The sequence below is a fragment of the Spironucleus salmonicida genome, chromosome 9 (genome assembly GCF_000497125.1).
Source record: "Spironucleus salmonicida strain ATCC 50377 chromosome 9, whole genome shotgun sequence".
In the NCBI taxonomy this organism is placed as follows: Eukaryota; Fornicata; order Diplomonadida; family Hexamitidae; genus Spironucleus; species Spironucleus salmonicida.
In genome coordinates, this window is record NC_090604.1 from 432,604 (window position 1) to 453,467 (window position 20,864).

General features: G+C 37.7%; 20 protein-coding genes across 20 annotated transcripts; 9 read left to right on the forward strand and 11 right to left on the reverse strand. All coding sequences in view use genetic code 6, as the record gives it.

Annotated features, from left to right (window-relative positions):
- Positions 1-111: 111 nt before the first annotated feature.
- Positions 112-951, forward strand: SS50377_28614 (Cysteine-rich protein; the record flags this gene model as incomplete). Its single annotated transcript, XM_067912374.1, has 1 exon — positions 112-951. The coding sequence occupies one exon, from the start codon at positions 112-114 to the stop codon at positions 949-951; it is 840 nt and encodes a 279-aa protein (XP_067760431.1).
- Positions 952-973: 22 nt separating this feature from the next.
- Positions 974-1,678, reverse strand: SS50377_28615 (uncharacterized protein; the record flags this gene model as incomplete). The annotated part of the gene is made up of 1 exon (XM_067912375.1): positions 974-1,678. The coding sequence occupies one exon, from the start codon at positions 1,676-1,678 to the stop codon at positions 974-976; it is 705 nt and encodes a 234-aa protein (XP_067760432.1).
- A 70-nt stretch (positions 1,679-1,748) lies between these two features.
- Positions 1,749-2,516, forward strand: SS50377_28616 (Cysteine-rich membrane protein 2; the record flags this gene model as incomplete). The annotated part of the gene is made up of 1 exon (XM_067912376.1): positions 1,749-2,516. The coding sequence occupies one exon, from the start codon at positions 1,749-1,751 to the stop codon at positions 2,514-2,516; it is 768 nt and encodes a 255-aa protein (XP_067760433.1).
- Positions 2,517-3,961: 1,445 nt separating this feature from the next.
- Positions 3,962-4,291, forward strand: SS50377_28617 (uncharacterized protein; the record flags this gene model as incomplete). Its single annotated transcript, XM_067912377.1, has 1 exon — positions 3,962-4,291. One exon carries the CDS (start codon positions 3,962-3,964, stop codon positions 4,289-4,291), a length of 330 nt encoding a protein of 109 aa, XP_067760434.1.
- A 30-nt stretch (positions 4,292-4,321) lies between these two features.
- On the reverse strand, positions 4,322-4,600 carry SS50377_28618 (uncharacterized protein; the record flags this gene model as incomplete). The annotated part of the gene is made up of 1 exon (XM_067912378.1): positions 4,322-4,600. The coding sequence occupies one exon, from the start codon at positions 4,598-4,600 to the stop codon at positions 4,322-4,324; it is 279 nt and encodes a 92-aa protein (XP_067760435.1).
- A 233-nt stretch (positions 4,601-4,833) lies between these two features.
- SS50377_28619 (Flagella associated protein) lies at positions 4,834-6,783 on the reverse strand (the record flags this gene model as incomplete). The annotated part of the gene is made up of 1 exon (XM_067912379.1): positions 4,834-6,783. One exon carries the CDS (start codon positions 6,781-6,783, stop codon positions 4,834-4,836), a length of 1,950 nt encoding a protein of 649 aa, XP_067760436.1.
- Positions 6,784-7,627: 844 nt separating this feature from the next.
- Positions 7,628-7,948, reverse strand: SS50377_28620 (Ribosomal protein L44; the record flags this gene model as incomplete). The annotated part of the gene is made up of 1 exon (XM_067912380.1): positions 7,628-7,948. The coding sequence occupies one exon, from the start codon at positions 7,946-7,948 to the stop codon at positions 7,628-7,630; it is 321 nt and encodes a 106-aa protein (XP_067760437.1).
- A 279-nt stretch (positions 7,949-8,227) lies between these two features.
- On the forward strand, positions 8,228-9,016 carry SS50377_28621 (uncharacterized protein; the record flags this gene model as incomplete). Its single annotated transcript, XM_067912381.1, has 1 exon — positions 8,228-9,016. The coding sequence occupies one exon, from the start codon at positions 8,228-8,230 to the stop codon at positions 9,014-9,016; it is 789 nt and encodes a 262-aa protein (XP_067760438.1).
- Positions 9,017-9,114: 98 nt separating this feature from the next.
- On the forward strand, positions 9,115-9,846 carry SS50377_28622 (uncharacterized protein; the record flags this gene model as incomplete). Its single annotated transcript, XM_067912382.1, has 1 exon — positions 9,115-9,846. The coding sequence occupies one exon, from the start codon at positions 9,115-9,117 to the stop codon at positions 9,844-9,846; it is 732 nt and encodes a 243-aa protein (XP_067760439.1).
- A 146-nt stretch (positions 9,847-9,992) lies between these two features.
- Positions 9,993-10,196, forward strand: SS50377_28623 (uncharacterized protein; the record flags this gene model as incomplete). Its single annotated transcript, XM_067912383.1, has 1 exon — positions 9,993-10,196. One exon carries the CDS (start codon positions 9,993-9,995, stop codon positions 10,194-10,196), a length of 204 nt encoding a protein of 67 aa, XP_067760440.1.
- A 152-nt stretch (positions 10,197-10,348) lies between these two features.
- SS50377_28624 (putative Chaperone HSP82) lies at positions 10,349-10,825 on the forward strand (the record flags this gene model as incomplete). Its single annotated transcript, XM_067912384.1, has 1 exon — positions 10,349-10,825. One exon carries the CDS (start codon positions 10,349-10,351, stop codon positions 10,823-10,825), a length of 477 nt encoding a protein of 158 aa, XP_067760441.1.
- Positions 10,826-10,985: 160 nt separating this feature from the next.
- SS50377_28625 (Transmembrane domain-containing protein) lies at positions 10,986-11,249 on the forward strand (the record flags this gene model as incomplete). Its single annotated transcript, XM_067912385.1, has 1 exon — positions 10,986-11,249. One exon carries the CDS (start codon positions 10,986-10,988, stop codon positions 11,247-11,249), a length of 264 nt encoding a protein of 87 aa, XP_067760442.1.
- Positions 11,250-11,508: 259 nt separating this feature from the next.
- Positions 11,509-11,847, reverse strand: SS50377_28626 (uncharacterized protein; the record flags this gene model as incomplete). Its single annotated transcript, XM_067912386.1, has 1 exon — positions 11,509-11,847. The coding sequence occupies one exon, from the start codon at positions 11,845-11,847 to the stop codon at positions 11,509-11,511; it is 339 nt and encodes a 112-aa protein (XP_067760443.1).
- Positions 11,848-13,421: 1,574 nt separating this feature from the next.
- Positions 13,422-13,697, reverse strand: SS50377_28627 (uncharacterized protein; the record flags this gene model as incomplete). The annotated part of the gene is made up of 1 exon (XM_067912387.1): positions 13,422-13,697. One exon carries the CDS (start codon positions 13,695-13,697, stop codon positions 13,422-13,424), a length of 276 nt encoding a protein of 91 aa, XP_067760444.1.
- A 530-nt stretch (positions 13,698-14,227) lies between these two features.
- On the reverse strand, positions 14,228-14,779 carry SS50377_28628 (uncharacterized protein; the record flags this gene model as incomplete). Its single annotated transcript, XM_067912388.1, has 1 exon — positions 14,228-14,779. One exon carries the CDS (start codon positions 14,777-14,779, stop codon positions 14,228-14,230), a length of 552 nt encoding a protein of 183 aa, XP_067760445.1.
- A 566-nt stretch (positions 14,780-15,345) lies between these two features.
- Positions 15,346-15,627, reverse strand: SS50377_28629 (uncharacterized protein; the record flags this gene model as incomplete). The annotated part of the gene is made up of 1 exon (XM_067912389.1): positions 15,346-15,627. One exon carries the CDS (start codon positions 15,625-15,627, stop codon positions 15,346-15,348), a length of 282 nt encoding a protein of 93 aa, XP_067760446.1.
- Positions 15,628-15,824: 197 nt separating this feature from the next.
- On the reverse strand, positions 15,825-16,655 carry SS50377_28630 (uncharacterized protein; the record flags this gene model as incomplete). The annotated part of the gene is made up of 1 exon (XM_067912390.1): positions 15,825-16,655. The coding sequence occupies one exon, from the start codon at positions 16,653-16,655 to the stop codon at positions 15,825-15,827; it is 831 nt and encodes a 276-aa protein (XP_067760447.1).
- A 188-nt stretch (positions 16,656-16,843) lies between these two features.
- SS50377_28631 (uncharacterized protein) lies at positions 16,844-17,251 on the forward strand (the record flags this gene model as incomplete). The annotated part of the gene is made up of 1 exon (XM_067912391.1): positions 16,844-17,251. One exon carries the CDS (start codon positions 16,844-16,846, stop codon positions 17,249-17,251), a length of 408 nt encoding a protein of 135 aa, XP_067760448.1.
- Positions 17,252-18,366: 1,115 nt separating this feature from the next.
- On the reverse strand, positions 18,367-19,221 carry SS50377_28632 (Cysteine-rich membrane protein 1; the record flags this gene model as incomplete). Its single annotated transcript, XM_067912392.1, has 1 exon — positions 18,367-19,221. The coding sequence occupies one exon, from the start codon at positions 19,219-19,221 to the stop codon at positions 18,367-18,369; it is 855 nt and encodes a 284-aa protein (XP_067760449.1).
- Positions 19,222-19,671: 450 nt separating this feature from the next.
- SS50377_28633 (Cysteine-rich membrane protein 2) lies at positions 19,672-20,526 on the reverse strand (the record flags this gene model as incomplete). The annotated part of the gene is made up of 1 exon (XM_067912393.1): positions 19,672-20,526. One exon carries the CDS (start codon positions 20,524-20,526, stop codon positions 19,672-19,674), a length of 855 nt encoding a protein of 284 aa, XP_067760450.1.
- Positions 20,527-20,864: the final 338 nt, after the last annotated feature.

The window sequence follows — 20,864 nt, forward strand, 5'->3', positions numbered from 1 at the left end:
AATTTAGTGAAATATTTAGGCGGGAAAAACCAATATACAATACCTTATTCAGAAACTAACCACTACTAATTTATAAATTTATATACTTTATCTTCTGACACTTTTCCAAAAATGTCAGAGTACATATGCTGGAGTCAGACATGCCCAATTGGCTTTGTATGTGAATTGGACAGGAGTACGTGGAATAAACCATGTTCTGCATGCAGAGTTTATAATTGTGCAAAATGTTAGCCATATAGTACGAGAACGTGTGATTAATGCCTTCCAGGATTCTCGGTTCACAATAACCTCTGTAAAAAGTGCTCTACAAACTGTGCTTCCTGTAATACAGATTCTAATTGTCTTACATGCTTATCCGGCTTTAAGTTGGAAGAAAACAGCTGTAAAAAGTGCCCAGATAACTGCCTTGAATGCGGAATTAATCCGGCATGTAATAAATGCCAGCTAGGATTCTTTTTAGGAGACGAAGCTAAATGCATATAATGCAGTAGCGGCTGCAAAACCTGTACTGATGATAAAAACTGCTCAGCGTGTCTTGAGGGATTCAAACTATCCGATAATTAATGCAATACCTGCCCACAAGATTGCTCAGAATGCAACACTAGCACCTGCACCAAGTGTAAAGATTTTTTTTCTTGTCTAATGAATTGTGTTCAGCCTGCTCTGACAATTGCCTAACATGCACGGACGCGACCACCTGCAAAATTTGCTAAAACGGTTACTTTTAGGATGACGGTAAAAACTGTTCTAAATGCCCTTAAAACTGCATTTAGTGTAGAAACAATATAAAGTGCAGGGTCTGCCAATTAGGGTATGAGCTTTAGAGGGAAACCTGTGTTAAAAACGAATGCAACAATTATAATTAATGCAGAAATAACTATTTTTGCGTTAAAATCGAAACTGGTAACAGGTGCGTGGTTCTTCCTGAAAACTGTGCTAGCACAGATGTGAACGGAAAGTGTGTATCCTGTGCTCAGGCCTATGTGCTAAAACTAGAAAAATGCGAGCAGTGTGGAAAATCGTGCACCGAATGCGGTACAGATTTGAAATGCACTATATGCGATGATGGCTATTTTAGCGATGATGGGGTTTGCACAAACTGCTCATTCAGCTGTGAAAAATGCGACAGCGAAAATGAATGCACCAAATGCGCAGAAAACCACATTTTAGACTAAAAAACTTGCCACAAAATCGCGTAGCACGAATGCGATACCAGTAACATTTGCAGCAGCGGGAAGTTCTGTTAAAGCCAGCCATGGCAGAATGTGTGCAAAAATTGTCTTGAAAATTGCGCAAATTGCACAGATTCCGCAACGTGCAGTACCTGTGCTGCTGGCTTTTATCCCCTCAACGGCGCATGTGCCGCCTGCCCAGATGAGTGCGAAACATGCGCGAGCAGGAACGAGTGTTTGAGCTGCCGGGCAGGGTACACGCTCTAAGGGCAGGAATGCGGCAGCTGCAAAACTGGCGAAAACGCGATTTCCAACTGTGCCAGCTGTGATCCAACAGCAGTTTCTACCTGCCAGACCTGTGCTGAAAGCTTCACTTTAGTAGCTGGAAACTGCGTTTCCGACAGCGCCTGCAAAACTGCTGGCGGGAAGCTTAATTCCAACTGCGACAGCTGCGTTATCGCTGATCCAGCAACCTGCAAATCGTGCTCAGACGGCTACCAGCTCATTTTGGGCGCTTGTGCGAACTGTAAAACAGGCGCTGCTGCTGTCGCGAACTGCGCAAATTGTGATGGAAAAATGCCTCTAGATTGTGCGGCTTGCGCGGCTGGATACACATTTTCCGGCCCGGACTGCGTGAACTGCAAGGCCGGGTCTGCCAGGGTTGAGCATTGCAGCGCTTGCGATGCCACTTCTGCTGCTGTCTGCGGCGCCTGCGAGGCGAATTACACGCTAATAGGCTAAAGCTGCGTGCCCAAGGACCTGTGCAAAACCAGCGAGGAAAATTGTTAAACTTGCGACTCCTCCAATCCGTCTAAATGCTCGACTTGCAGCGCTGATTTTGTGCTTGTGCATCAAGGATGCATTTCTAAAGATGCGTGTAAGACAACTGATACCAGCTGCAAGACCTGCTCTGGTGATAACCCTGTTGAATGTGGTTAATGTTTAGATAATTTTGTGGTGATTGCGTCAATCTGTACGGACGTTTCAAATAACTGCAAAGAGTTTGAGAGTTCTAGTAAATAATGCACATAATGCGAAAAATCGTATTTTAAGGATAAACTGTAATGCAAAAAATGCAGAGAGGGCTGTCTTACTTGTAGTTCTGTTGAGAGCTGCAGTGAATGTACCCAAGGCCTTGTTTTAAATGGAGATATCTGTACAAGCGATTATATGAGCGGAGGAGCAATCGTTGGGGTCACAATTGGCTTAATTCTGGGACTAGTAGTGTTAGGAGTGGCAGTATACTTCGTATGGCGGAATAGGATTAAAAATCATCATGGATTAAATAAATCTAACGCTGTCGAACACGGCGAGATGATGCTGTAGGTGTTTCGGGAGGAGTGAAATAGGTAATTAAAGTAATGTAAATAAATAGACGAGGTAACTTTTTATTTAACAGATATTAAACCTTCTATTTTAAAGAGAGGTGTTGGCAGCATTTTATCAAAACTGCTTAAATTGATAGATGACTAATAGCTGTGAATTTTCAATATTTTACAGAAAAGCGTATACTCAATCTAATTTTTTCATTTATTTTAGGTTGCTATCTTAATTACTACGAAGTGACGCTATATAACTTTTTCAATATTTAAATCCAAAGATACATAAAAATTTATTTACAATAAATTTAATCATTATAGACATTATTGGAAGATAAAAATAATAAAAACGGAAATATTATGAATACTAACAGAATAACAACATGGAATAAGTTTTTAAAAGTTTTTATAGTTGTTATAAGTAAGCATGAATTAGATTATTTAAATATGATTATTGATTTAATTCAAAAATAAAGATATACTACGCTACATAAAATAGCAATACAAAAATAAGATATTGAAGTAAATATTACATTTATTTAGCCATTGAATTTTATGTAGACGATAATCAGTTGATGCAATTAGTCGCAAATTAATCATTTTAAAAAATTGATGTAAATAAATAACAGCTAACTAAATTAATATTAACAGTAAACTAAGCTCATTCTTTTTCAAATTGAAATATTATAATATACTGGAAGAAAATAATAATTTAAATAAAATAGTTACCTAAATTTATAAAAATTAATTATACTAAATATCCACACTAAATAATAAAAAGTTCCAAAGTGAAGTCTATCAAAACTGCAGTCTGGATACATTTTAGTAATATGATAATTATATATTGAAATTTTCTCATTAACAATATCATTATTTATAGATAAGTAATATTTTGCAACTTTTTACTTACATAAATGTTTCTGTTATATAATACTAAAAATTGAAATGCACAAGACTAAATTTTATTATCCTAAAATTTTTAATAAGTAATTATGTAAATACATAAATATAAGAATTATATTCAAATTCACAATACAAATGCTACCACTAAAATTATTAATACTATATATACAGTTTTATAACAAAGAAAAGTATAAAATTATGAATATACAAATAATATTATTTATAAGAGTAGTTACTTACTCATTATAAACTTAAAGATTATTCATAATGCAGTGATAATATATTATTATTTAATGAATGATGTATAGTTTGAGAGCGTTATATTACTATTAATTATAATCTTAACTATAAAATATTATAGTTTATCATGTCATAATCAAAATAGAAGACTAAGCTGATTCTAACGTAAGACTAATTAATTATCGAGATTTTTGTTTTTTCTTTCAAGTCATAATAATATCTAAATATATAAAAAATTGGGATAATTATTTTTAAGTTTCATTAAATCTACTATTCATATATATTTATTAATAATATATACTCTATATATTTTACGGTTTTTATAAAATGACACAAAAAACTAACCCAGTACCCTATCATAACTGGTCTGATGAGGAGGTTTATCAGCTGAATGAAGGTATTCGTCTCTATGGTATTAAGTTTGCTCACATTTAGTAGGCTTTTCTTCCCCATATTTCAGCTTAAATAATTAAGAACAAGTACTACAAATTATATAAAAAAGGCGAAATTACCCCATCGAATATTGAATCAAAGCAATATTCCAATGCACACAGCGGCTCGCACACAGGAATCAACACGCCAAAAGACTTCCCTGACCAGGTGGATATTGATTTTATGTTGGCTGATCTTAATTAGATTTTGAAACGAATGTAGTGATATTTTTCATGAGCTTAATATGATAAACTATCAAATATCCATAAAATCCTTAAGTAATTTATCAATTTTAAGCCCAAATCTCATAACGCGTTTCCGATCACTAGATTTATTCTTAATAAACCTTTCACTTGCTAATGAAATGAACTAGTTAAGAAACACACTATAACTCACCACCAGCGTTTCCAGGACATTCCAACCACGCTGCCCCTCCAAATTACTCAAATGACCAATACACAAAAAATCTCGAAACATACCCAAACACCAACCTGCCAAATTAACTATACATCTTTTACCATCACCTTCCCCCATTCCTCACTCGATTCACCCACCTACCTCAAAAAATTACACTATTTTAGAAAATAAACTCTTTATCATATAATAATATATCTTATCAAGCCAAAATTTTCCAATAAATTCCTAAAATAATCCAATTTTCCCTTCCAATTCGAAATTAATTTATATAATAATGACAATTATAAAATTCAAAAAACCGTAGAATTTCGCCTAAAAAATCTCTATTATATGTTAAAACCCAATATCTCTCACTTTCCGCTCCTTTCGCCCTCAATTCTGCTCTTTATAGCCTAAAAATCGATTGCCTGCGTCCCCTAGAACAGAGTGGTCTCAAATTCGTCCAAACTGTTAAAAAGCTGTATTCCGTTCAAAATCTTCTGCGTTCTCTCGTCAACCTCCAAAATCTCAAATGCGTGCGCGTTGATCTTCAAAACGTTGCCAACGACGCAATCTCTCCATCCGTAGTAAATCTTGCCTCTGCCACGCCCCAAACGGTCACAATCCTCAGAAACGGTCTGCTCCGGATTCACGATCGGCATTCTCTGCAGAAATCTCGACCCAAAACCGGTCGCCGTCGTCGTGCAAATTTCGTTTATCGCGAAAGTGTCGTCAGAAAAGTAGAAAGTGAGCACAAAACGGCGATCGACGTGAGTGATATGGACCGGTTTTCCCTCGAAAGGAACGAGTTTTGCGACGAATTTTAGCTGCATATCGCCGTATTTCATCCACTTCAAAATGTCCTTTTTGGGCGGAAGCGGATGCACGGAAACGCAGGATCCGATCGTGTCTTCGTCCGCACCGATTCCGTGAACGTCGTCGTGGAAGAGCAAAGAGGCCTCCAAACGCGAAATTTTCTCGATTGAAGCGATATTTTTGCAGTTTGGCGTGCAAGATTGACCTGCCGCGTGGCTGTGCAAACAGGCCGGTTTCATCTGAATTTCGGGCACTCCGAGCTCTTATGTCATGTACTTGAACGTAAAGTCGTCGCAGCCTGTCAGGAACATTTGTCTGTTGAAAATGTCAATAAAATGGCCAACGTGGAAATCCTGCGCTCTTATGAACATGTGAGTTTGCGCTTCGTGCTCTTTGAACATCGTAATCGTTCTTGATCTGGGCACTTTCTGTTTTCTGAGAAAAACGGGCCAGGGGTCTCTGCCGCAATTTGCGGGCAGATCTTCGAGTACTTGAATGTTGTCGTCAGCTAAAAAGTACTGAATTATGAAGTTTCTGACCTCGCCGAAAGCTGAGTCTCTGTTGTCCCAAAATGCGTTAAAACTGAGAACTTCGCGGTCGTGTCTGAGATATTTTGCTAGTTTGTCGTCTGCGATGTGCTTCGTCACGACGTCTTTCGTTGTTTCTGCGATGTGGCGCGACTGCCTCGTAGCGAGATATTCGTCAGTCGGGACCTGATTTTCGGGGATATCGGGGTTGACTTGGACGTTTTCAGCGTTTAAGAAGGTCCTGGTGTCCTCTGTGCACGCGTAGATGTTGTAAATCGTGCCAAAGAGATTTACGCTTGAGCCGATTATTAAGTCTTCTATACCTAAATATCCGCTTTCTTGGTTTCTGTAGTCGATTGGGATCCTCTATCTCTTTAAAATGACGCCCTGGGGATGTCCGGAGTTTAAAATTACTCTCTCCTGGACCATAATGGTGCCGTCGACCACGCAGTAGTCGATCAGGTCGTGTCGGACGCGTACGCGCTCGTTCTGGCTTTCCTGGATCTCAACAGCCGTCCATGCGTAGAAGCGCAGGACAACACCGTCGAGCTTCACGAAAGCGGGCTTGTACTGCTCGACTTGGCGGGCCATAGCGCGCTCTGTTTCGTGGTCTCTGGACATCAACGTGGCGTAGGGGGCGGTTCTGTCGAGCTGTGTGGCGCCGAATGGAGCCTCCTACACGAGGTTCTTCCTGCACGCAATCACGCCGCGGGAGGTGATTTGTGTCGCGCTCGAGGGCTGGTAGTTTAGCGTGTTAGTGAAGGTCGTGGTTTACCTGTTCGGGTCAGCCTGGAGAACTGATTTCTGGCAAAATTATGTGAGCGTATAGCCCTGCGGAGCCACAGAGGCCTTTACGTCGTCACATTGGAGTGATGCGCGTGTCTTGTCCAACGCGTGGGCCTTGTGGTACTCAGTGCGGGTGGGATCCTGGAAAACGTGTCCTGGAACAAATGGAATATCCTTCGGAGTGAGGGTCATTTTGAGAAATTGCGAAGCGGAATTTGCGCCAAAAGTAAATAGGTCATCTAATATATAATAACTATATATTTCGAAGTTATTTTAGTTTAAAAGGACTTGATCATAGAGAGTTTCAAGAGGATTGGGGAAGTAATGGTGTTGTTTAGCACTTGCAAAACAAAGATAATATAATCTATAGAGAATCGTGAATTTTTTGCTTGATTATCAATCTAGAGCGTGAAAGAACCGAACTTTATGGTTTTAGGATGATATATGTAAAATAGTATATATAAACAGTGCTATTTTATTTTAGTTTTTAATGAATAGTTTATTATATAATAATAAATTACATTACATTTAATAAAAATATATTTATTACGTGGAAATAAACATGCGAATATTCAAAGGTACAGTTATTGCTGGTATAATAGAGTTGCTATTAAATAATGCAATTAATAACTAAACGTAAAATTGTGTCAATTTATACAATTTTACTAATGATAGATTTTAATTATTTGCAAAATGGTTCAAGAAGTTTTGAGAAAAATAGCTGAAAGAAACAGGTTTTGCTTAATGCATATGAAAATTTTTCTATAGATGGATAATAATCAGTATGAGAAAAACGGGTGTTATATGTTATTATATTATAAATAGTATTGAATTTATTTATTAAAAAATATTTTAGAAATATTATATTTTTTGTATTGATTGACAATTTATAATAAATAGAGTATAGCTAAGTATATAAATAAGTAATATTAGTTATAATTAAATTTCAATAAAATTAGTTTTGTAGTCATGCACAAAAAATTTATCAAAATTAGATAGTGAAGTTGTTTTAATAGTCTTTTAAGATAGTAATTAATCAGTAATCGAAGGCACCCTTCTGCTTCTTAGCAGCACCCATTCTCTGAAGCTCTAATCTGTGGCATCTCTTAAGTACCTTGAAGCTTACAGCCTTGCAAGACTTGCAGGTAAGTTTGATAACGTTCTTCTTGGTAACCTTTGCCTTCTTGTGGAAGATGGGCTTGGTCTGACCACCAAAACCACGCTGTTTACGATCATATCTTCTCTTACCCTAACGTTTAAGAGAATCTTTTCCTTTCTTATAGATGGTGCACTTGTGGATAGTATGCTTACCTTCGCGGATACAAAGAGATTTACGTTCCTCGGGATATTGAACCATTCTCCGCGTGGAGTGGAAATAATAATTTGAAGCGGAAGTAGTTATATACTATAATATAATAATCAAGTTCCTAGTATTTTTTTGAAATTACAATTCTTTTTCAGCTGCCTTCAGTTGCAAATTATAATAGTATTGTATTCAAATACATAGTTGCCCATGTAGATATAAATAGGAGTTCAGTTTCTAGCTAATTATAAAAAAATTACTTGTTCTAGGAAATAGATGGTAATAATATATAGTTATAATCATTTAATAATTTTTTTCACCGCCCTATAAATAATGTTCACTGCAAAACAAATATTTCGTGGAAATTTAGAGTTCCATTTAAAGCTGGAATAATTTTTATATGGTAACCTAGATCGCTTGTAACTGAAAAAGGTACGCTAACAGTTCGATGAAAAGATGCATTCCACGCCATAAAAATTTCATGAATTAATCGTTTCAGTACGTGAACCAGAATAGGCATAACATCTTCGTTAGAACATGTATGATTCTTAAAACTCGGTTTCATCAATTGAAAAACCGATTTCTAATTAATCTGATTAAAAACAACGTGTTGGAAAACCAGATCCATTATTTATGAATCGAAACTCCTCAAGTCTTTAAATATAAAGTTCTTAATAACAAAAAATAAGACAACCAGAGATCCTAATTCATAATCCTGAGCTTAATTTAACAACATCAGTAGTTATTTCAAACCATCATGATTCTATCGTATTCCCTAACTAACAGGAAAGTTTGGCTGCATCTGCAGTTGATAATTTGAAAAAATCAGTTGCTAAAGCTTAGTAGAAGACGTAGATGCTTAATCAATTACTTAATTTCGAAACTGGCGAGAACATTGAAAATATATAAAAAGACCTTAAGTTATTGGGTAACTAGGTGTTATATGAAAGAAAATTAGTACCAATGAATATAGAGTAAGGTTTTACTACTCATCACCCAAATGATTAAATTAAGTAATTAAGAGATAGAATAGCATAAGATTAGGTTAAAATGAATGAAATGATCTCAGAACAGTAGAAGAACTTAGCTGAGCTCATGGAATTAGAAAAAGCTATTAAATGAAATATTCAATTTTATATATTAGTATAAAGTATGATGTTTCTTATTTATGACTTTATATACTAATATCTGATAATATATAATAGTTTTTAAATTAATAAATGAAACGGTAGAAAGGGAACGGCTTGATATCGCTTTCACCTACAAAACTGTAAGATTACAACACTCTAAATTATAATTATTAATAACTGAGACTATCTGACGACGCTCATATTAAATTTCATGATGTTTATGACTTTAAAATATAACATAACTTCAATCTTGAGGAAATCCTTTTTAAATCGATAAAATCCAACACACTAAGATATTCTATTAACGAGTGTTTAAATTAAAAGGATGGCTTCAACAAAAACCTAGTCCGACTTCTAGGATCAGATTGTGAATTTTCTTAATTATCTAGCGATACAAAACTACCAGTGTTTTAAGAAATGGCAGAGCTAGTACATCGAACATCATAAACTCGACTATCTCGACTATCCAGAGTTTCAGACTATGATATACAATCGTCATATTCAGCATTACCAATAATGAACTTTAACTAAGGAATAAAGTAGGAAGTTAGCTTCGATATTTCATCAACTGAAGATTTTCATGTCTAAACACCAAGGAAAATAGTACCTTAAAAAAGTGTTTCACTATAATTATAGCCCCTAAAAGAGATGAATTTTTCCTAGGAATCATCAGAGATTCTATAAAGCCCTTAGAGAACGTATTTGAATTACTATTAAGCAATCGAAGTAAGTGAAGAAGAGATTTCATCAAAAGATGCTAGCCGACCTTCCTCCTATAAACCGAATGTTAAAGGACCCTTAGGGTTAAGACGAAATAAGTGAGACCTATATACGTATATTTTAGTCTTTTACGAAAGTTTAGTTTTATTTTATTATATTCTTAGACAACTAAACTCAGTTTTTAGTTTCTACTTTTTGTAAGTATAATTTATATATTATAATATAATATTTTTCATTCTATTCTACACATGAACTTCTACTTTAATGAAAATCCAACCGCGGACAAGCCACCAATTTAGTTTAAATCTCTAATCAATAAGAATAACGCAAGCATAGCACTAGAAATGTCAGAGGACCGAAGTTTTTCTTTTGTAAACTAGTTTGGTCTAGAATTAAACGAAGTGAGCATGAGTGGTATGAGCATCCAGATTGTTGAAGATAGCGATATTTGAGCCTTTAAATATTCATAATCTATCTTTCACAGCTTTGCTCCATCCAAATTAATTAATTTTAAAACTGATTTTATTTTTATTATTATATGTGTTATATCACTAATTTGAAAAAATCAATTCACTCCTAATTTTTAAAATTCACCATTCCTTCAATGGTACACCCAACTATCTTCTGGGCACAGAACAAAGATGTCGTTTACTTACGCATCCAAGTCAGCTCAGCTGCTAATGTCGACATCAAGATGGAGGAGACCTCCTTTAGCTTCACCTGCAATGCCGACAAGCAGGACTACTCCTGCAAGTTCAACCTCTTCAAGGAAGTTGACCCCTCTGCCTGTAAATTCAAAAATTTAGCCCAGTCGATTGAGGTCCTCCTCACTAAAAAGACTGTTGAAAAGGAGTTTTGGCCCACCCTCAACAACGGTGGCAAGCTTCCATATGTCCGCGTCGACTTCGACCGTTGGATCGACGAGGACGAGGAGGAGAAGCCCAAGACCGCCATGCCGGATATGGGCAACTTCGGCGGAATGGACTTCAGCAATTTTGACCCCAGTCAGTTCAAGATGCCAGAGGGCGAAAAAGGAGCCGAAGACGATGAAGGCCAGGGCGAAGAATAATAATAAGAGTGAACGTTATTATTGGAATTATATCGATTTATGGGATGGAGTTGAAATTTTGCTTATAATGAATATTATATGATTATAAGAAGGATGACTGAATTTTACAGAAAATTGAAAAGGAAAGGAATCTTATTAATTATATAATATATTAAGTATATAAAAATTGAAAATGGACGACGAAGCATTTACCGGCTGTTTGTCATTTTTGAACGACGGATATGGCAGAACGCTGCAAATTACGATGATTCTTGGCTGTTTAGCAATTTTGGCTGCCGGAGGGTTTGTCTGCATGCTGGACTGGAAAGTTGGGCTGCCGTTCGTGCTTTTGGGGATCGGTTTTTCGTGTTCGTGGTTCTACTACGACCATTTGACGCAATTGGAGAAGGCAACCGAGGAGAAAGCTGAAGAGAAAACTGATAAGAAAGCCGAGTGAGGAAAATGCGCTATTTGGTGGTTAAAGACAGAATTTAGTTGATTCAAAAGGGAATTGAAAATTTAAGAAAGTTTTTGATGCCATATTGATGCTCGTCGTTCAATTCATTTTTACAGTTTTTCACAATTTAATTCTACTATGTTTGATATAATAATAACATTAAATTTCAGAAAATTTTTTTAGTCAAATGAGTACTTTAGATATCGAATGAAATTAGTTATTCAGGTTATTATCCGTTTTTCTGGTAGATATTTAATATTCAATTCTTCGCACTACTCCACATAGTATTTTGCTCAAAATCAGCACTTAGCCTATTCTGAATATTTTTCACCATATTCTCTACCTTGAAATCCGAAATTCTCACCATAATCTTAGCCACATCGTCGCCCAACTGCTTCTCTACGAGTTCCTCCCTGGAAGGTTATATCCAGTCACGCTCATCGAGGTCATCGTAGCAGACTATATTGCCCACATCGAGAAGGTTGCAGACTACCATGGTTCTTTTACCACTATCAGATACCTCAACGCTGACGGTTCTTCGTGTTGGTCTAACTTCGTCTTCTTATATTCCGCTATTTTCTAGAACAAAAAAATTCATTCGAGGTGGAGCCCAACGATCGCGTGATCCCCATGGATGCACAGTTGTACCCGAGCATCATGTTTAGTCTGAATAAGTCCGTGTTGGTACTAGCAGAATTCGAGGAGGGGCCCGAGATGGATGAGTATTAGCACCCCTACGTGCATAGTAATATTAAGTACTTCTAACTAGTGTGTAGAGAAATTATAGACTCAGAATAAAGACAAGACTGTCTGACTGCGGTGGACTATATTGCTGCCAGTCTCGAGTATACATTTGGGTTGCAGCTGATCTACTTCACAGGTAAAATTGTTACAGAAGTTATATATGAGACGGTTCAATACCAAGGTGGCGGGTAAATTGTATGTGCAGAAAAGATTGGGTTGATTTATTATATCAACCCAGACGGTTACTCGCTGTACCATGCTCCTATTGTTGATCAGCCAGAGTGCCTGATTGATTAAACTACGCATATCGTAAAGTTAGATACAATAATGAAATAAGGAAATTCCGCCGGGAGGCATTTGGAGGAATTTTCACTATATTATTACAGTCAGTCTTAGTATATCGCAATTCATGCTGATATGAAACTTCAATTAGCTAATGATTTAGTTATTTATCCATAGTTTATTCAGCTTAACTAGGCTGGAGAAATAACTGGGTAGTTTTTACAACGGTATACATGGTTAAATACTGCATTTATTTAGCAATTTTAGACATGAAAGGTAAACATGGTGTTACTATATAGTTTAGAAGCGACTATAGTAAATCTTGCGAAGATATTTATGAGGATATGGAATGATAGATTATAAATTCTAACTTATAAATTAAATGTAAGTAGCTAATTAAGATTAAAATAAACTAGAAACTAGCAATTTAGTAAGTAAATTTTTAGGTAAAAGAAAACATTAACGATATACTTCAAACTAATGAATGTACTGTGTTTACTGTAAGAGGAGCTAGTTTATATGTAATAAGTAATGAAATCAGATTTGATAATATATTAGTATTTTTGATTATTTAGTTAAGTTTCGTTAACATATTTGCGTTTGGTGAGCTAATTATTATTTTTGCTATTATAAGGAAAGAGAAGAAAGCTGACTGATTTATTCAATTATAGTAGATTAGAATTATAATTTATATTAGTTATAAAACTCTAAAAATCGTGTATTTTGGTATAAAAATAGAATTTTTGATTAATTATGTTTATAATTATTACAATTCATACACAATTAGTAAGAGTATTTCCTTTAAGAAAGGACTCCTTATGGTTGCATATCACATAAACTAGACAATTTCACTTGGAAATTACTATTTTTACTAACTTACTAATGAATGAATTTATAAGATATTAAATAATGATATTTAGTTTTTACTAAAATGATATTTTAAAATATTATAAATATGATTATTATAATCAATAATTATATATATGATATATATATTTGAAAACCAGTTTCAATTTATTTATTTTTATTAAAAATAATATAGAAACTTATATAATTAAGAAATTTTACCAACATAATTAGGCAAAATTATCCTATTTATATAACTACACAAACTTCTCACTATTGTAATGTGATATTGTCAAATACTCATTATTCATTCATTGATGTGAAAACAAAGTCCTAGCTTGTCTCTTCATCTTCATACATGTTTACTGTTTTCAGATTAATAGAATCTAGGAGTTATGTGATCTCATTTTTAATAGTTTATATATTTGTAACAGATTATGACTGAGAATACGTGTTATCAAGAATCTCTAGCTAACTTGCAACAGAAATTATTGATTCATCTAAATCAGGAGACGTATTAAGAGTCTTAAGTGCCTTTTGTAGTGCATTTAATGGATGTGATTTGTAATGGTTCATTTTATTAAACTAATAGATCTTTATAATAATATTATTAATATATAGTAAATAATATTCATTCCAAACTTATTGAGAACCGCAGTCAAACTATGTAAAAATAGCAAAATAATTATTATAGTATTAGATCGTTGATTTCATCAATAATGCTAAATAAACTAAATTAGTTAATCATACAAAGACATTATTATATAGTATTATGTTAAAAATAAATTATACCAATATTTTTATGTAAGCTACATAAAACATGTGGAGTAATGTAGTTCCTTTATAGGAGCTTATTAAAACTTATTATAATAGTTTATTAGTAACTTATTTTGCAGATTAAATCAACAGGAATCACAAAACTGAACAAATACCAGGAATTTTTACTTCAGTGTTATATTATTATAAATTAAACTAAATTTACATTCTTATAGTAGCATTTTTTGTATATCCTAGCAATTTTACCATGCTAATAACAAAATACATTCCTGTGTTACAGAGATGTAGTAATATAAAAGAACTATATGTATGATAGTTAATTTCTTTACTCACCATGCTAAAACTATCCCTTAAACTGTAAAAATAGTTTCTGGATTATTAATTAGTATTCCTACTATGTCTTTATGAGTCTAATACTATTTACATTGCATAGAACTTGTCGAGTTAATAGCGATTTCGAATGTCTGCTAAAACACGACCTCTAGCCTGCTGCTAGTTATCACCAGCTACATGGTGTCGCTAGTGTATGTGCAAAGGTCGTCGAAGGGGCTGCATACCCGGAGGGCAATCTTGTCGCTACTTGAGACGGCAATAACGGTCAAATAGATGCAGTGTTTGACACCTTACACCCACATGTAGAACGGCAACTTATGTCCCAACTCGCGTCGCGCTAATTGCTCTAGGGGTACAGATTCATACTTTCTGGAAACACCCTGGACAGATCTCTTGAGCTAGCAAAATATTCCTTTTCCCGTATGCTTCTAGCGAATACCCCGCAGTTACCAGAATAATTTGGTCCTAGTAGGTAAGCATTGAGATGAAGTCTGCAGCAACGCTATCTGCACTAATTACACACTCCGGATGACTGCTGAACTGATCATGGTCCAAATATACCTGTCCGGGTCAAATAGCGCGTAATGCTGGTTCTCTCGCCGCACGCCAATGAGCCGTCAGCTTACTGCCGTATTGCGTCTTAAATAACTATCGTCTCGACTCCGACAGTATCGTAAATAACCCACGCCAAATCTGGACTACAAATTGGTAGTGATGAAGCAATTATAGTAGAGCACGTTTTCTTTTCAATCTCGTCAACAATTTCCCTACATCGCAGCTAGCAACGGGTGACACGGTTGTGAACGTACGGCTGCTTGTAATCGCCAGCGTCGGTGCCTCACTCAAAGTCCCTCATCACGAGATTTGTAGTATTCTGCTAAAAGTGATCCTGGGGTGCAATTTCGCATCCTCCGGCATCGTGCAGTCGTTCGGCGACAGCTCAAAAAATATATTTCGTCGCCTTGGATCGCGGAATAGGAGAAGGCCAGGTTGCTCCAGTAGGAGGAGACGTCCGCTATCGGGTACTTAATCTGGTTCAGAGTTCCCCGGTAGTCGCCTGCCTTCTGGATTTTTACTACGTACTCGGCGCTGACTACTTTGGTCAGGGTCGTGATCAGCGCTGGGTGAGGCTCGATATCGGAAATACGCCCTCGTTCGTGACGTTGGCGCGGTAGACGAAAGGGCGGGCAGTGAATACTGGGATACTACTGCTCGCTGCACCCTCGTAAATGAGCTCCGCAGCGGCGTCGGTACCGTCAAGCGCGAGGCAGAGGGGGTCCAGCAGCACCTGAGGTATGAGGAAGATAGACAATAGTCTGGACTGTATTTCTCCCTCTAAGTACGATTCTGTGGAGAAGCAGTTTGGGGCCGATGCGCGCAGAGCAATTATGAGCATTCTGGCCAAAGATAATATTATGATATTATATTAGTATGGTAATTATGTTCGTTGTTGCTTTTACGCTTATTTGGATTTCATATAATAGGCGTAACCCGAAACAAGGTGTTATTCTGGAAAAATATGATAATGTGGAGTAGATAGTATCCTAGGCATAAATAGTCCAAAACAGCAGTTTGGTAACAGGTACTTATATATCATGCCGGTTTATAGTTAATAAACACGAACCTCGTAGTATTTTAATTACTTTAATTACACTTGTTTATGCACCATCTCGCCAGTGCAACACACCATTAACTACTAGCAGGAACTCCCAGCTAGCTTTGAGCAACTACCTGTCCTCTTTCTGCAAGATACTAAAATCTTACTCTAGCGTATAATATACAAATAATCCAATAAACCACAACTTCAATATGGATTTATATATACTTATTTACAATAACAATTCCTTCCAACAACCTCTTAATCAGAGCGGTCAAAAAGCAACAAACCCGTCTAGGCCGAATAACACGGGGGTCGGGATTCCTCTTTTCACATTTACGATGCATTCTCTGACACGGCTTCGTAAATGCATGCCCCTTAGCGTAGTAAGCCAGAACGTCAAGTGGTTCGGGCGGTGGCTACGCGCTATTGACCTTGAGCGACATTTGCCTAAGCCGTAGAACAGCATTACTATATGTAAACTGATATATTATAGAATATGGAACTAGATGAAAGGGCCCCGTTTCGAAGCCGCTCTGAATGCGAGGCTTCGGTGCATTCCGCACGAAAGGCCGGTACCCGAGGTGGAAGACAGTCGCTAATCCACTTTGGGCAGGTTCAAATTCGGTATAGTAATTGATATTACTGTATACTACTATAGTATGAATTGCAGACAGGCGCGTGCTGCCGAACTAGGGGCTCCACAGAACACTGCAGGCGAGTTCGTAACGGCGAGCAGAATTTTCCCACAATATAGGCCCAAAGCTGCTGCGTGGAATAGGGCATTGATGGTGTGCATTTTTCATGAAATCTAACGCACCAGACATTCGCTGCCTATATTTTCTAAATCCCATTCTTATACATATTCAAACATCATTTGCAAGATCTCTGCATGCGCTCCGCGACCTTTTCAACTGCTCCTTGTCTATCCACAATTCTGGTTATCCCAGACTATTTTCTTGCTTCTCTTCACAAGGTTAGATGGTAACTCTCGGACTGAGCACATGTCGTCACGATGCCAGTAATCGCCGTAGTTCCTATTTTCTTACCTGATCTCCCGTTAACTCTGGCAGCCAGAATCTCTATAGTCTCCAACCGGCTCCGCAGGGAGCGCAATGCCCGCCGATTTGAGTGCGGCATTCGGCACGCATTGATACCAGGTTTAGTTAAGGACATACAGGTAGTCCACAGTGCCTAGTACGCGCAGGCGTAGTCCCGGGAGATGTTCCGCGGTGAAACATAAGCTGTCCCCAAATTATCTCAAATCGGAGTGCAGACACCATCAGGTGTTATGAAATAAATTGTATTATCTCCAGCGGCAGATAGTATCCGGTCTGTTCTGGGGCATTTCCCGACATACTTTCGGCGCCTCTTGGATGGAGGGTCATGGCAAAGTGATTTCAATCTAATGTAGTCGCGCTGAGTTCTCTAGCTCCAGAGCGGAATCGTGGCGGTACTGCAGGTAGGTGGTCGCATTGGGAACTAGGGAATACCGCACTGGCCATTTGCATGAATGCTCCCGTGACGTGTTCAGTACGTACAATTCCGGGCATAGCTGGCGAAATTGTTTTACTGCATGTGAGCTTGGTAGTAGCATGTACATTATGGGCTTAAGATACTGAGGCACATTGGGGTGCAGGTGGGCAGAAATAGTCGGCTTTCAGGTCTTGCCTGGTGTGGGTGGGCAGGAGGATGAGTTAGGCGCATACTAACGGTTCGGGGTAGGATGGAAGCACGCGCGGTGGAGTTTTAAAGATGGATAGGTTTCATGGGAATATTGCTAGATACGGGGAATTGGGTCACGAGTGGTTGAACCAGCGCACCAAAGCATGTTGAAGCGAAGTCCGTGTTAGGGTAATGCATCAAAAGTGTTACAATGGTGGCTCGCAGAAAATAGGTGGGAGGGGCTAGGCAGAGATAACACTAACAATAATAAAGTAGCATGACCGTAATATAGGGGTAGGGCTCAAATGCTGCGTCCGCGCTAGGTGCGAAATAGCAGCAGTGAGCAGCTGTATACGGCTAATACTAATTTATGCGATTGCTGGTAGTTTATCAGTGTTTGTACTATAATAATTTAAAATACCTGCTCGGGGACAAGCTTTCCTCCAGAAACGGCCATTCGCTGGGTACCGAACTTTTTGGATACCGAATGGGTATGAAGCTAGTGTGCTGGTAGACTGACACCGCTTAATAAGTGTATTGGGGTGTTCTATATTATTAGCGATGACATCAAGCCTGCTAGGTATGCATTATGAAACCGAACGCTAAATAATCTATATTTATATAGTAAATTACCGCAATACCAAAATGACGTCCTCAGCTAAATTTTGTTGAAACTGCGTGCCCTAGCAGAAATGCACGCATGTCGAGTCGTAGTCTTTACTAAGGTAGTCTACAGTGTAAATTGTAGCGTTTCATATCAATGGTCCAAGTCGGTTTTAGCACCTCTCGACCTGCATACTCTTGGACGATCCGAGGAGAAAGCTTAAAAAGCACGCCAAGGAACGTATCTATTACCAACCACTGTAACTCCACTCACTTCTTCGCCCTCCTAACAAAATAATAAGCCAGGCCGCCCCCCACTGCCCCAACGACCACCAAAACACCAACCACGATGCCCACAATCGCCCCAGTCCCTATCTTGTTGGCCTCAGAACTTTGCTAATCTGCCCAGCACATATTGCCAATGGGTTTGAACCCACTAGCACAATCCGTACACGTCCCACCAGCTCCCAGAATAACATTAGGGAGACACGTTTCGCAACCATTTGTAGCAGTGTTGCACGAAGCGCAATTCTCCGCAAATCCGCATTTGCAGGCAGAATCAAGCCCTGCAACACAGGGTGTAGGAGCACCGTCCTTGCAGTAGTTACCATCGTTCATTCCCATACACAATACTGTGCACGTACCGTGAATTGTGGTAATATGAGTATTCCCATCGCACGCGTTGCAGAACGTCGCCGATGAGCAAATGTCGCAGTGAGCAGAGCACTTCACGCACATTTTTAAGGATATCTGGCAAAAGGTAGAAGCTTCATCCTCGCAGTCTTAATTGTTATCGCAGACTCTGACGCATTCATCTCCTTCCATTGTGAACCCAGCGGCACACTTCTAGCATGAGTCAGCACCGCTACATTCGGCACAACCTTTTGAACATCTAGAGCAGATGTTTCCATTGAGGTACGAGCCAGGGAGGCAAGTGGCGCAATCATCTCCTGTGCACTTCTTGCAGTTTGTGATAACTGTATTATCAACACAGTAGCAGCCCTGTCCGAATTTTATGTCTTGTTCACAAGGAATGCAGTTTACGGTTGTATTATCAGTAGCTGGGCAGAAGTGGCCAGCTTTGCAGCTTGTGCTACGTTTGGTGCATGTGCCTGTTGTGGACATTTTTACTCTATATGGTTAAGATAATCGATTAAATGATAAATAAGATGGTTTCTAGGTTTCGCAAGGAAAACAAGATATTATTTTTTAATATATATTAAATTATACATTGGGTTAAATGAGTGCACTCTAATAAATATCGTTAAAAACGCAGTGGGAATCTGGTATGGCATACTTAATTCTTATTAATGGTATTATTTGGTATATTAAATGCATTAAATCAAAATTCCTAAAATGTATAAATACAATGTTACTTACCATTAATTATATTTCGCGTATCTTTATCAATATTTGTTACACTAATCATGATTGCTGAACCTCAAATGGGCATTATTATATAAATCACATCAGTTCAAAGATTTTATGTGTTAATGTAAAGATTCGTACTGATGTTTTCGTCAATATATTATTTTAGATAAATTACCATATTCCCTGAATATAGAAGTATATTCATCACTTCTTCCCCATCCTAACAAAGTAATAAGCTAAACCGCCACCAACTGCCCCAACGACCACCAAAACACCAATCACGATGCCCACAATCGCCCCAGTCCCTATCTTGTTGGCCTCAGAACCTTGTTAGTCCGCCCAGCACATATCGCCAATAAATGTATATCCAACAGCACATGCACTGCAGGCCCCATAGTCCCCCTTAACTACATTTGGCAAGCACGTCTCACAGGCATCCTTAGAACTGTTGCACGAAGCGCAATTTCCCGCAACTCCGCATTAGCAAGCAGAATCAAGCCCTTCGGCGCAGGCCGTGGCCGTTCCGTTTTTGCAATATTTTCCGTCTTCCATATTCTTACAATTCGGTGTACACTTCCCATCTATCGTGGTCACAAAATCGGTCCCATCGCACGAGTTGCAGAACATCGCTGATTAGCAAAGTCTGCAGTTTGTAGAGCATTAAACACACCTTTATTTTGACGCATCGCAGAAGGTAGTAGCTTCATCGGCGCAGTCTTTATTACTATTGCAGACTCTGACGCACTCATTATTTTCCATTTGAAACCCGTCGGCACACTTCTGGCAGGTATTTGCGCCAGTGCACTCGCTGCAGCCTTTTGCGCAGGAATCGCAGAAATTGTTGCTCAGGAAAGCGCCAGGGAGACATTTTGAACAAGAAGTACCTGTGCATACTTTGCAGTTTGTGGTAACTGAATTATCCTCGCAGTAGCAGCCTTGATCGAATTTCATGTCTTGTTCACAAGGAATGCAGTCTACTGTGTCCATGCCACTCGTGGGGCAGAAGTGGCCTGCTTTGCACGTTGTGTCAGTGCGTGTACATGTGCCTGTTGTGGTCATTTTATAATTTTATAATATCAATAGAATAGATAAGATAATAAATAAGCTAGTTTCTTATTTCGGAAGAAAAAAATAATATCTTATTTATATATATTTACTTACTCTTACATCCCGTAAAATTATTAAACTTCACTAATTATCATTTAATATAGCATAGTATAAAAATAAATTTATTACACTTTAGTTTTTGCTAACGATATAATTAACAGAAGTAAATAGCTAAGTTGTAAAACTTGTAAAATTTCTAAATATGGTAATCGTAAACATATTCTATTTGGCATCACCATAGAAATCAACAAATCCTTCTTGCTGCAGAACCCCAATTAGTGACTATTATA